Genomic DNA, 13,393 nt, shown 5'->3' on the forward strand with positions numbered 1-13,393 from the left:
CATCAATGGTTACGTTCCGTGACGTAGACTTGTGTTTGTATTGTGCTGGTGAATGTGTTCTTTTTTTTTCTTTCTTTCTTACATGCAGCACTCCAAATCGTCCGCAGCTGATGTTAATTAGCAGGAGCTGGCTTTTCTGTTGGCAGCCTGTATAAAGCAGCAAAGAGACTGTGATTGACATGAATCCCTCTCCAGCTATCCCAGACATTGTTGTGTGAACTGCTGTTGAAAAGAGAACTTATATTCTGTGGAGAAACCTGTTGTCTAAACGACCATTTAGACTGTGTGAGCTTAAAGCTATAGGCTGTAGGACCTGCCACTAGAGGGCGCACTACCAAAACAATAACAATCGCGTGGTTTGATAATCAGCTGGACAAAATATATAACACTAGCTTAGTGGTTATTATTAGTGGTTATGGATATTTTACTGCAAATATCTAACAAATTGTACCTTTAAATGTTTAAAAAAGGGAGACGGACGCCAATTTATTTGGATTATCCATCCCTAAACTTTCTCCTGTTTATTTCTTGCTAGTTAGGGAAAGAGGTAAGACCACTGTCTTTATTTTTCTTTTCATTTGTTAGGGAATTGATCTGGGTTTAAACCTTGTTTTGTTTGTTATTTTGGCCTGGCCCTCTCCTGAAGATCTGATTATTTAAACTTGTTTTGTTTGTTTGTTGATCTTTGTCAGAGGTGTCAAGTAACGAAGTACAAATACTTCGATACATTACTTAAGTAGAAATTTGGGGTATCTATACTTTACTTGAGTAATTATTTTTCAGCCGACTTTTTACTTCTACTCCTTACATTTTCAAGCAAGTATCTGTACTTTCTACTCCTTACATTTTAAAAATAGCTTCGTTACTGCTATTTCATTCCGGCTTGTCATCAAAAAAAAAAAAAAAAACTATACAGATAAATTGCGCCATCTGGATAGAGTGAATTTGATTGTGATTGGATGAGAAGTATAAACATATACCATTCCGACACCCTATTGGTTTGTGCGTGATCCATCGGACCTGCACATGACTCAAATCACATAACACTCCAGCAAGGACATGTTGGGTTCATTTATCAAAAAATTTATTTCTTAAACGTAGGGTTGGGTATGGAACCGGTATCCGATCGCCTCAAAGTCAGTCCCCTTAAATTTCATATGAAACCGGCTCCTCCCCGTCTTTCAGCATGCTCTTCAATCCGCAGACCACAGCAGAGCAGCGCAAGCGCACTTTAACACAAACAGAGGACACAAGGTATGTGTTTATCGATAGACTGTTAGAATATCCGTATCTGTGCAGTTCTTTGTCATAAATACAGTTTACAAAAGGTCACAAGGGAGCAGTCGGTTTCTCATCTACTGTAAATTTTTCGCTGCTCATCACTAAACAGCTGTTTCCTCCAGGGAAAATCTAGCCCTTAACACATATGAACGAACACATACTTTAATTACACTTATTTAAATATACTTAATTTAATCATACGTACTTTATACATACACTACTGTGCAAAAGTCTTAGGCACGTTAGTATTTTCACTTAAAAGAATGGTGTTCGGTCAGTTATTTATATATTTTGCTGTAGTACACACGTGTGTCAGTATAATATATCAGTTTACATTTCCAAACATTCATTTAGCCGTTGTCAGACTGCTTGTGCATTCAAAATCGCGCTAGATTATTATTAAAATTAATGGCAAACTGATTTTTCCTTCTGACACACTACAGCAAAAGATATAAATAACTGGCTTAAAACCCTTTTTTGGGGTGAAAATACTAACGTGCCTAAGACTTTTGCACAGTACTGTATTTTAAAAACGACATTGTTGCTACTTTATAAAGAATGAGCATACAGTAATTCACAGAACTGATTAAAGACAGTGACAGACAGCACTCATCTTAACTAAATATCAGAGTGAGTGACAGAGATACAGTAGAAACATTATGTGTGGTTTTGTATTAAATAATGACCCAGATTGTGAAATACATTTATTAGCCTTACAGTAAGGGAAGCACAACTTGAGAAATGAGAGCATCCAAGGTGAAAGCTATGGATTTATTTTAAATATTTGTAATGTTCTTTAATGTTATCCATATTTTTTTTGTGGATCTTATTTTTTTTTAAGTATCGGTTCAGGCACCGTTTAGGCGCCGGTACTGTTTTAAAAGTATCGAAATGGCATCGGACCCTACTTAAAAGTTATTATTTCTCACTACTGGCTCATTTAACAAAGTAGTGCTTTCTCTTCGTCCTCCGCGATTGACAATGTTGTGATAAGTAGGCTATACCAACTTTGTAACTCGCCCCCCAAACCCCCCCCCCCCCCCAACACTGGACATAGCAGACGTATGTAGTGAATACAGGAAGGTATCGATCAAGAAGGTATCAGGATTATGATTTGTTTTTAGTTTTTGATTATTCACTTGGATTAATCATTCATTTTGACAGCACTAATGTTTATTTTATATAGACAACCATACAAGGGTAATTGTTACTAAGCCTGCACTAATGTTCTTGTCCATTGCCCTCGCAGATTCCTGCAGCTAAGCTTGGATGCACATTTACATTCCATTAAAGGTTATTGATGAAATACCTCTGAAGTTTGACTTTTTGCACCATTACAATACTTATAGGCAACTAGTCATCATATCTCTAGTTCTTTAATGTATTTGCTTTGTACTAAAGTGCATTCATTTTCAATGGGCATATATGCGGCTAAAAACGGGTAGCCTAGTGCATCCCAAATTTTCAACATGAACATTTTAATATAACATTATAGTCATTATGGCCTATGGCCTTTAGAAAAATGTTTTTTTGAGGAGGTGGGGTAGTGCACAATAGGCCCCTGTGGCACGGCCTAAGCTTTTGTTCTTAATGGCATTTTTTTTTTCCTTACATTACTTTTATACTTAAACCATACTTTTACTTTTATACTTTAAGTAATTTTTCAAACCAGTACTTTTACACTTTTACTTGAGTAAAAAGCTTGAGTTGATACTTCAACTTCTACAAAAGTCTTTTTAAACCCTAGTATCTATACTTCTACTTGAGTAATGAACGCCAATACTTTTGACACCACTGATCTTTGTTTGCTTTATAAATATGTGGATAAACATTTTTTTTAAATAAAAGAAACCCTTTAGTAAGCATACTTAAAAAAAAATACTTTTTTTTCAGTTTTCTTTTGTTACAAGGTGTAAATCAAAAGGTGTTGTGTATCCTTCTGGATGTAAAAGGTGAGAAGGATTTAGAGCTGGGATAGATGGAAAGGAGCTTTCTGACATTTTTATTTATTTTTGTTACATCATTTGATACTCCCCCTTTAAACCCCCTAGACCAAAGAAGGGGAACGTAACAATTGGGGCCTCGTCCTTTGCGTTATTTTGTGATCTTGTCTCTTTTTTTTTTATTTTATTTTTTTTATAAACTACTATTAATTTTCCCCAGTGACAATTGGCTCGTCCTTACTAATATTGTGGATTTGTTACTTATTTGCAAGCAACTCTAATTTGGTGAATACTACTTTTTTCTTGATTGCTGGCTGTTTTCTATTTAGGTGAAAGAGGAAGGTGTAATAGGGGATTATAAAATGGAATTTGATCTGCTCTCGTTTACTCTTGTGCCTTCTATTGAAGTCTTTAATCGCTGTAGACAGAAAGATATTATTCATCTTTATTTATTTATAATAGCTCTTTTTAACAATACAGATTGTGCCAAAACAGCTTTACAGAGTCAAACAGGAAAATAGTGTGTTGATAATGCAAAAGGATAATAGAAAATACTATTTTTTTTTGTTTAAGTTAGTGTATTTCTACAGTATCCATTATGTATACTGTGCATATTTTGCTAAATTTCTGTATGCACTAAATACATACACCATTTCGAACACCGCCTACACACCCAGTGTGTTATTTGTTGTAGCTGTGTTGCTTACATCATACCAATACTTTTACCCTTCTATGATTTTTAAGTGTAACAGTAGCAAACTCACATGAACAGTGATCAGGGGTTAATTTGCACTTTAACATTCAAAGTCCTCCAATACTAACTGACACACTGTGTGTACGGTATACTGTCCATGTCCAGAAAGGTAAGAAAAACATAATCAAAGTAGTCCATGTGACATCAGAGGGTCAGTTAGAATTTTTTGAAGCATCGAAAATACATTTGGGTCCAAAAATAGCAAAAACTATGACTTTATTCAGCATTGTCTTCTCTTCCGTGTCTGTTGTGAGCGAGTTCAAAACACTGCAGTTTAGTGATATCCGGTTCGCGAACGAATCAGTCGATGTAACTGGATCTTCTTGAATGAGTTCACCAAATCGAAATGAATCGTTTTAAATGGTTTGCGTCTCCAATAAGCATTAATCCACAAATGACTTAAGCTGTTTTAACTTTTTTAATGTGGCTGACAATCCCTCTGAGTTCAAACAAACCAATATCCCGGAGTAATTCATTTACTCAAACAGTACACTGACTGAACTGCTGTGAAGAGAGAACTGAAGACTAGCAATGTGCACTAACAAAATAAATATTGTACATTTTGATTTCATGTGGACTTTAACATCTCAGGTTATGTCCATGGTATGATGACAACGGTAGCACGGAGCACAAGTTAAATGAACAATTCTTTACATTAATACAAGTTATAACATGAATGTACATCAGAGGATATGCAAATAAATCATGAAAACATGAACTATATGAAGTCATGCGCTAATTAGCATATTTATGACGTAAGTGCGTCGTATTGTATTGCCTCCCTATGCTCACATACTGCAATTTAATTTAGCCATTTAATTTAATTCTCAATAAAACTGTTTTTATTACTATATTTTAATGTTTCTGTTGTCAGACAATGGAATGAATATTACAATGACTGAAACGCGGTCCATTAAGACTATATAACCAGCCAAGTTGAAGTATCAACTCAAGCTTTTTACTCAAGTAAAAGTGTAAAAGTACTGGTTTGAAAAACTACTTAAAGTATAAAAGTAAAAGTATGGTTTAAGTATAAAAGTAATGTAAGGAAAAAAGAGCTGTTTGCTCAGTATGAGAGCAGCATGACTTAGCAAGAATCGGAGCCACACCTGCCCACACCATAGACACACCCCTGGAGCTCTGAGAGTGTTTATAGAGCTGTGAGTTTAACACTTCATGACTGAGAGCAGAACAGAACACAATCTTCATCATCACACAAGACACAACAACAACAATGAACAACATCATCATCCTCATCTGGACCATTGGGGTTTTTATTCAAGGTAGGATGTCTATTTTTGGTAATGATAATGATATTGTTTACATCAATTTAATATTTTGTTATTAAGAAGATTTGCAAACTAATTCATTTTATTTTATTCAGCCTCCAGAGGAATCACTGTGACTCAACCTCAAGTTAAAACTGTCCAGCTCGGTCAAACAGCTACAATAGAGTGTAGGACAGATTCAGGAATATACAGCAACGGCTTATACTGGTATCAGCAGAAGCCTGGCGAAGCTCCTAAACTCCTCATTTATAGCATAAACACCCTTCAGTCAGGAACTCCTTCTAGATTCAGTGGCAGTGGATCTAGCCAAGGAAAAGATTTCACTCTGACCATCAGAGGAGTCCAGACTGAAGATACAGGAGATTATTACTGTCAGAGTTTTCACTATCCAAACAGTCAATATGTGTTCACACAGTGATAAAGAGCCGTACAAAAACCTCCGTCAGTCAGAGTCACAGTGACTGCACTGATACAGCTGAGAGACACTGCAGCTTGAGGAGATACAGTTTGTAACAAACAGCAGTTTCATCACAGTACAATATAACATCGATTCTTGTTTCTTATTATATGATTTGACATTTGCTATTATAGCAAAACATGCCACAATAAGATTATGACTTGATTAACACAGCACACATTAAAGCCATATATGAGATGGCATCCCTCAACTAATGTTTCCTTCTGGTATTTTTGAACATCAGAAAACAAATCACCTGAAGACAGACGCTTCATATAATGAATATAACACGACATGTTTCCATGTAGGACTGTAAAAGAGTTCCTTCTTGTGACAGAGCCATCGACAATGTCTTTAAAGTACATGAGCATTGATGGAATAAAAGGCTCTTGTTAAAAATAATAATAATAATTCTAATATGAATCTTATACATGATACTAGGAGCCAGAGTGATTCAGTAACAGCTGTGAGAGACACAGATACTGAAGGACACACATCAGAATGAATCATTGACTGAGTCTCATCACAGATCAACAGTTGATTTAATCATTCAGAAGGTCAGTATGACTGCTGAGACTCTCAGTGTGAACAAACCTCATCTCTCCATCAGTCCAACACAACTGACTCAGTGTTTGAGCTTCAGAATTTGATTACACAGTCTTGTGTTATAATTTCCTTCATCTGCAGGAGTTTTCATGATTCACTGAGTGACATTTGATTATAAAATATGAGCTTGAGTTCTGGAGCCTCATTTATGAAGATGTACATAGAATTTTTGAAATGTCAGTACAAATAATTTATAAAACCATCTTCACAAAAATGTTCCTAAATCCATTGATCTTAATAAATCTTAATTCAATTTAAATTCAGGCATAATGTAAACAAACACATAAACCTGCAGAATAACCACAAATATCTCTTCATGGTTCAGAAGAAGTACACACACAACACTGATCAACACAGACATTAATAACACAGTATCATTACGACTAACAGAAATCTTGTATTTCTTAATAGAATGAGTCAATGTTTAATATGATCATCATGTTTTAGATGTAATATATGATTCCTGTCAGTCAAACTGAACAGACTGCATTCAGTCACTTCTGATATCTGGACATGATGCTTTCCATTTGACTCACAGAAAGATTTACATTCTTACAAAATATCTGTATCAGAATGGCTTTTTATGTTTTATTTTCATATTCAGTATATTTGAATTATCTCTTGACTACAGCAGAAGTGAAACTGGTGTGTTTCAGTCCAGATCATGTAACCAATCAAACAGTGACTCTGGGAGTGTGAGCTGAAAATCTCATTTGCATTGTCAGGGTGGAGTGATTGTGATCCTCTCAGAATAGAGCAGCTCTGTCTCCAGAGACCATGTTCAAACCCCAAGAGCTTTATTTGACTAGATTTACTGCTACTGATCGAGCTTCTGAAAAACACCTGGACAAACACTACATGCATCTTCATCTGTTAGTTGAATGATGTTGTCAGACACAAATGGAGTTTGTTGAGAAGCTTTATTGAATGTTGCAGCAAACACAGCAGATGGAAAGATCAGCCAGTGGAAAAATACATTTCTTTATAATTTTTTTTATTTTTTGTTTGTTTTTTTTATTTACATTAAAAGGTATTAAAAGCATGGTACAGTACATATGATTACTGTGACATCTGTCATATAAAAGCACATAAAAACACTAACATTACAGTGATACAAACATAGCTGGTTTAGTGATTATTGTATGGTTGTGTTGATTATTAAGATATCATAGTAAAACTACAGTTACTGTGGTAAAAACATGGTAAATGTCCTGTTTACTGTGTTTTATTCATTTCATTTATTACTATTGTAAGTGTTGTGATTACCATGATTTTACTACAAATACAACTTAAATCATTGAATCTGAAATTAATATAAAACGGATCGAAGGTCTATGGCACGACACGTGACCGATAGAGTTTAATCACCCCAGTTAGCAGCTGTGTTCATTTATTTAAACGCAATGAAACTCAAAGACAGCCGCGGATGACCAATATAATACAGCGATTAAACATATGGCTCTAATCTGATTAATAAAGAAGACAGAATACACTTTATAAAAGGCATTAAAAGAGCATATATACGACTACTCACCCAAACTGTGGAACTGACAGCAAGTATCGCGATGTGTGCTGAATGAGACTTCTTGGACGTGATTTCATAGCGATAAACATCTCATGTCCTCGCGTCGAAATCCTGACGCCAAAAGTTTCCCACTGAAAGCAATGAAGGTCGTAGTGCGTCGATATTGCGACGCCTAAAGGCACATTTGGCGTCATAAAATGACGCTAGGGGCGCTTGACCATGCTTCGGTTTTTGACGCCTTTGGACTGAGAATGGGTTGTATATATGCAATATACAAACTACACAATCACTATATTAATTTCAGTCAAACCTCATAAATAAAATCTAACATATTAAGACTGCAATCAGTGAAAACAGAAATATCTTATATATTTAAGTAGATATTCTCTCATATTTCTTCTGTGCATTTTTATTTTTTTTTTGCAATGTAATAATGCTATGTTAAGACTTCAGCTCAGAACAAATTATATCATAAGAATAAGAACATTAAATGAACTAGAAAAGGAATTATACATTCATATTCAAATGCCACTTATTTAATGTATTATCTCTTCAAAAATATGAAGTATATAATTTTGTAAAAACTAGGCAGATGACACTGGAAGCCAGACATTACATTAACAAATGGCTGCACCTGCTCTTTACATAATTTGGAGAAAATAAAAAAAATATTTTTTGAAATCACATAAATAGCTGAATGCTACTCTCTTTATCTTGGCAACTTCTTTATTATCAGATGCTTTCACTTACAGTTTTTTACAGTCGCTATAACAGTTTTTTTCAATACATTTAACAAGTTTCCTAAACTCTTAACGCACCAACACACAAAAAAACACAATTAGCAAAACGGTTAATTTCATGCTCAAAATCACACATTGTAAACTAAACCCCAAAACTAATTTTCTAAATACAATAATAAACTAACACAATACACTATGTCTAACAAAACACTGCAAACATGTTTCAAAATCAAATAATTATTCAAAACACTAACACATGTTCTCTTCCAACAGGAACATTTAGTCAATCATAACATGAAACATAAAAAAACACTATCATCAGCTGAAATTACAGAAACTATATTATTTTATAATGCATATAATTATTTATATTATATTTATATATATCATTTTGTGTCAGGTCTGCCCTTATACAATAGACAGTATATTCAATTGATCATAGATTGTGTTTTTCACTGTAGTTTCTTTTGAAGCCTCTCTACATTTTTCTTTCGTTGGGTTTAGTAAATGCATGCATTTTGTTTCTTTTCCTGCAGAAATTCAATACAAAAAAATAATGAGCATCTCAGAGTAGATTTATAAAATGTACAGTTTATGTAAAAGAAAAAAAAATACAGACACAGAATTGCTGCAGTAAAGACTTTATTTGCAACAGGACATTAGAAAAGGAAAGAAAACAAAAATACAAGAAAAAAATGCAATATAGCTGTCATTTATTTATTATTTGTGTCATTATGTGAAAATACAAAATTTACAGAACAGAAAAATCCACAGTAGAATAAAAAGTTAATAATTCTACGTTTGGCCACATGTTCTCATCCACATCACACCTGATATCTTCTCTGGCAAGGCATCTGGGGAAGTATCTTTTGGTATCCCTTATCCTCTTCTGGTATTGTTCAGCTGTAATGCCTTGGCATGCAGCATCCATTGTATCCATGTGTGTTTCAATTCACAAAATTAACAGCTGTTCACTTTGACTTTAGCCTATATAAGTTATGTTTAGAACATGATGTTATCTGTTCTGGCATACAATGTGAAAGCATTTGAAAATTTGACTGTGAAATTGCATTGTTTTGGTCTTGGTTGAGCTTGTGTGTAAAAGAAGTTCAAACATTTTAAATTGGTGTTAACTGTATGCATTTTGTATCAAAGCAACAAGAAATGTGTTAATTGTATAGCCTACAAAGCCGGATGTTGTGCTAACTGTGTTAAGAGTTTAGGAAACTTGTTAAAGGTATTGAAAAAACTGTCATAGCGATTGTAAAAAAACTGTAATAGACAAATGAATCATGCATGACTAGATTATATGAATATGTTATGAATATGTTATTTCTACAGCAGCACTGGAAACTGAAAGTGTTGCATCTACACTGATAGCGGTATAATGTCTAAGACTATATATATATATATATTAGCAGCTCAGTCTGTTGTGAATCCTGCCCACTTCTTTGCATCGTCAGCACATGCTTCAGTGCTCTGAGAGTGTTTATAGAGCTGTGAGTTTAACACTTCATGACTGAGAGCAGAACAGAACACAATCTTCATCATCACACAAGACACAACAACAACAATGAACAACATCATCATCCTCGTCTGGACCATTGCAGCTTTTATTCAAGGTAGAATTATCATTTGTGACAATACTATTAGGCTGTTTTTATTTTAATATGCCAATATTATGCTATAAGTGAAATTTACATGTTTATTGTTTTTATTCAGAATCCAGAGGAATCACTGTGACTCAGCCTAAAGTTAAAACTGTCCAGCTCAGTCAAACAGCTACAATAGAGTGTAGTCTGGATGTAGGACTAACCTCTAATGATTTGGCTTGGTATCAGCAGAAGCCTGGAGAAACTCCTAAACTCCTCATTCATGACATAAACAACCTCAGGAACTCAGTCAGGAACTCCTTCTAGATTCAGTGGCAGTGGATCAAACTATGGAAAAGATTTCACTCTGACCATCAGTGGAGTCCAGACTGAAGATACAGGAGATTATTACTGTCAGAGTGTACACTGTGGTCCAGTGTTCACACAGTGATAAAGAGTCGTACAAAAACCTCCGTCAGTCAGAGTCACAGTGACTGCACTGATACAGCTGAGAGACACTGCAGCTGCTGATGAGAGGATGAGATTAAACACATTTACTTTATTTATTATTTACTTACTTTTGGTTATTTGGAGACTCAAAAAGTTCTTGATGTGTCATTATAGGGTCTTTAAATCAGTGCACGGAAAGTATGGACCATGTAATAGCACACTTGAGGAGATACAGTATGTCACAAACAGCAGTTCCATCATGACACAATATAACATTTATTCTCATTATTATGATATGGTTTGACATTTGCCAATAACTCAAAACATGCAATGATAATATTACAATTTGGTTACTACGTCATTCGCCATGTCACAAGAAGGTGACACAAATCCAGTATTTTTTTTCTTCTGGTACAGTATGTGGTATTTTAGAACTCAATCACACAAACCACTATTGGACACATGTTTCAATGTAGGACTGAAAAGGGTTCCTTCGGGCACTATTGGCAGTTTTCTCGATGTACCTGTACATTAATGGAGTAAGAGGCTTTTTGTGGATTTTCCAAAACAACTGACTCATTTCAGAGAATAAAGAGTAAAACAGTCAAACTCATATTTGAGTGATTGTGTTCCTCTCAGAATAGAGCAGCTCCATCAGCAGATGTTCAGCGTCCTCACAGGAGCTTCATGATACAGCTGTGTAAAAGCACACATGCACTCTTTTCTGATGTTGTTGGTGAAAGCAGAGCAGATGTCAGATGAGAGAGAGTAAAGCTCAGTGTGGAGAATGATTGGAGTCTCTCATGTGCTGTTGGTCTCCATGTGAGACATCAGTGAGAATCCAGAGGAGAGAGTGAGTGGATCTGCTCTGAACAATGATCTCTCCTCACTTCTCATCATGAGAGAGTCAGGCTGCTGTTCCAGATGTTCAGACCGTCCTTCTGCAGGACTCCAGTACTGCTGTCCTCAGACCTGATGTTGCTTAGCAAGCTTACCACAGCAAGTAGCTTAGGAATCAAATACTGATGTAAACACAATATCTCATACATAATTAAAATTATTGTAGCTGTTGAAAGCATCATGGTAACGTTTTGAAAAGTGTAAAACGATAAAATCTTACAAAACTTTGCTGCAAGAAACAGCTTTTTTGTAGTTACAATATTTGTGTTAATATCTTTAAAAATATATATTCAAAAATGTTTTAAGTTCATAACAGTTTTCATTCATTTAAAAAATTTCTAAAATAATTTTTCAATTAAATATTAATTAAATACAAGTTTGTAATATAGCTTCTATTAGATATATCTTATAAGAAATAGATATCTTTCCAGAATAAATTAAACTGTATTGAACCAAGCTGTACTGTACTTTATCACACAAAAAAAAATCTTTATATAAACATATAATTTGTGATAAAATATGAATACAAACATTTTCTATATTTCAGTTTGTGCAGTTTACAGTTTTTTCAGCCGCTAACAAGTGTTTGTCCAACCAGTTGTCACATTTTCAAAACTCTAAACACAATTAGCACAGAATCGGTCTTTTGTGACCAAACCATTCACACCATGTGCAGTCAGTGAACACATTTGCTTACATTTTCTTAACAGACAAGCTATACCTCCTAACAAAATTATAGAGTGTTTTTTGTAGTATTTATGAATATTAAAACACAACATCCAACTGTCACGGCACGGTAGAGACGGGGAAACAGGGTCTGGGTCCAAGTGCAGGGAAAAACTTTAATATGAACAAAAAGGCCAACAAGGCAAAAACAAAACAAAGGCAGAAACGGTTCCAGCAGAACAAGCTCAAAGTAACACTAGCACTAGAGAGACGGTTTACAAGTAACAATGAACCATTACAATTAACAAGTAACATTTAACACAGCCAGACAGAGTGGTGCATGAGACAAGAATATATAGTATGTGATAATGGTCACTGCATCTCTCACTCCATCTCTCACTGCTCCTGCATCTCTCACTGCTCCTGCACCTCTTAATGCATCTCTCACTGCACCTGCACCTCTTAATGCATCTCTCACTGCTCCTGCACCTCTTAATGCATCTCTCACTGCTCCTGCACCTCTTAATGCATCTCTCACTGCTCCTGCACCTCTTAATGCATCTCTCACTGCTCCTGCACCTCTTAATGCATCTCTCACTGCTCCTGCACCTCTTAATGCATCTCTCACTGCACCTGCACCTCTTAATGCATCTCTCACTGCTCCTGCACCTCTTAATGCATCTCTCACTGCTCCTGCACCTCTTAATGCATCTCTCACTGCTCCTGCACCTCTTAATGCATCTCTCACTGCACCTGCACATCTCACTCCATCTCTCACTGCTCCTGCATCTCTTAATGCATCTCTCACTGCTCCTGCATCTCTCACTGCTCCTGCACCTCTTAATGCATCTCTCACTGCTCCTGCATCTCTCACTGCTCCTGCACCTCTTAATGCATCTCTCACTGCTCCTGCATCTCTCACTGCTCCTGCACCTCTTAATGCATCTCTCACTGCACCTGCACCTGCACCTCTTAATGCATCTCTCACTGCACCTCTTAATGCATCTCTCACTGCTCCTGCACCTCTTAATGCATCTCTCACTGCTCCTGCACCTCTTAATGCATCTCTCACTGCTCCTGCACCTCTTAATGCATCTCTCACTGCACCTGCACCTCTTAATGCATCTCTCACTGCTCCTGCACCTCTTAATGCATCTCTCACTGCTCCTGCACCTCTTAATGCATCTCTC

The 13,393-nt window shown here is 35.7% G+C and overlaps 1 pseudogene and 1 gene segment (V, D, J or C); both read left to right on the forward strand.

Annotated features, from left to right (window-relative positions):
• Positions 1-5,159: 5,159 nt before the first annotated feature.
• The window catches only part of LOC132125477 (Ig kappa chain V-III region PC 2485/PC 4039-like), a 370,198-nt gene continuing 361,964 nt past the window's right edge, over positions 5,160-13,393 (forward strand). Inside the window, 1 exon segment of the V gene segment in view lies at positions 5,160-5,261. Coding sequence covers positions 5,213-5,261 — 49 coding nt within the window.
• LOC132125485 (immunoglobulin kappa variable 1D-13-like) lies at positions 10,128-10,861 on the forward strand (annotated as a pseudogene).

The sequence above is a fragment of the Carassius carassius genome, chromosome 43 (genome assembly GCF_963082965.1).
Source record: "Carassius carassius chromosome 43, fCarCar2.1, whole genome shotgun sequence".
NCBI classification, from domain to species: Eukaryota; Metazoa; Chordata; class Actinopteri; order Cypriniformes; family Cyprinidae; genus Carassius; species Carassius carassius.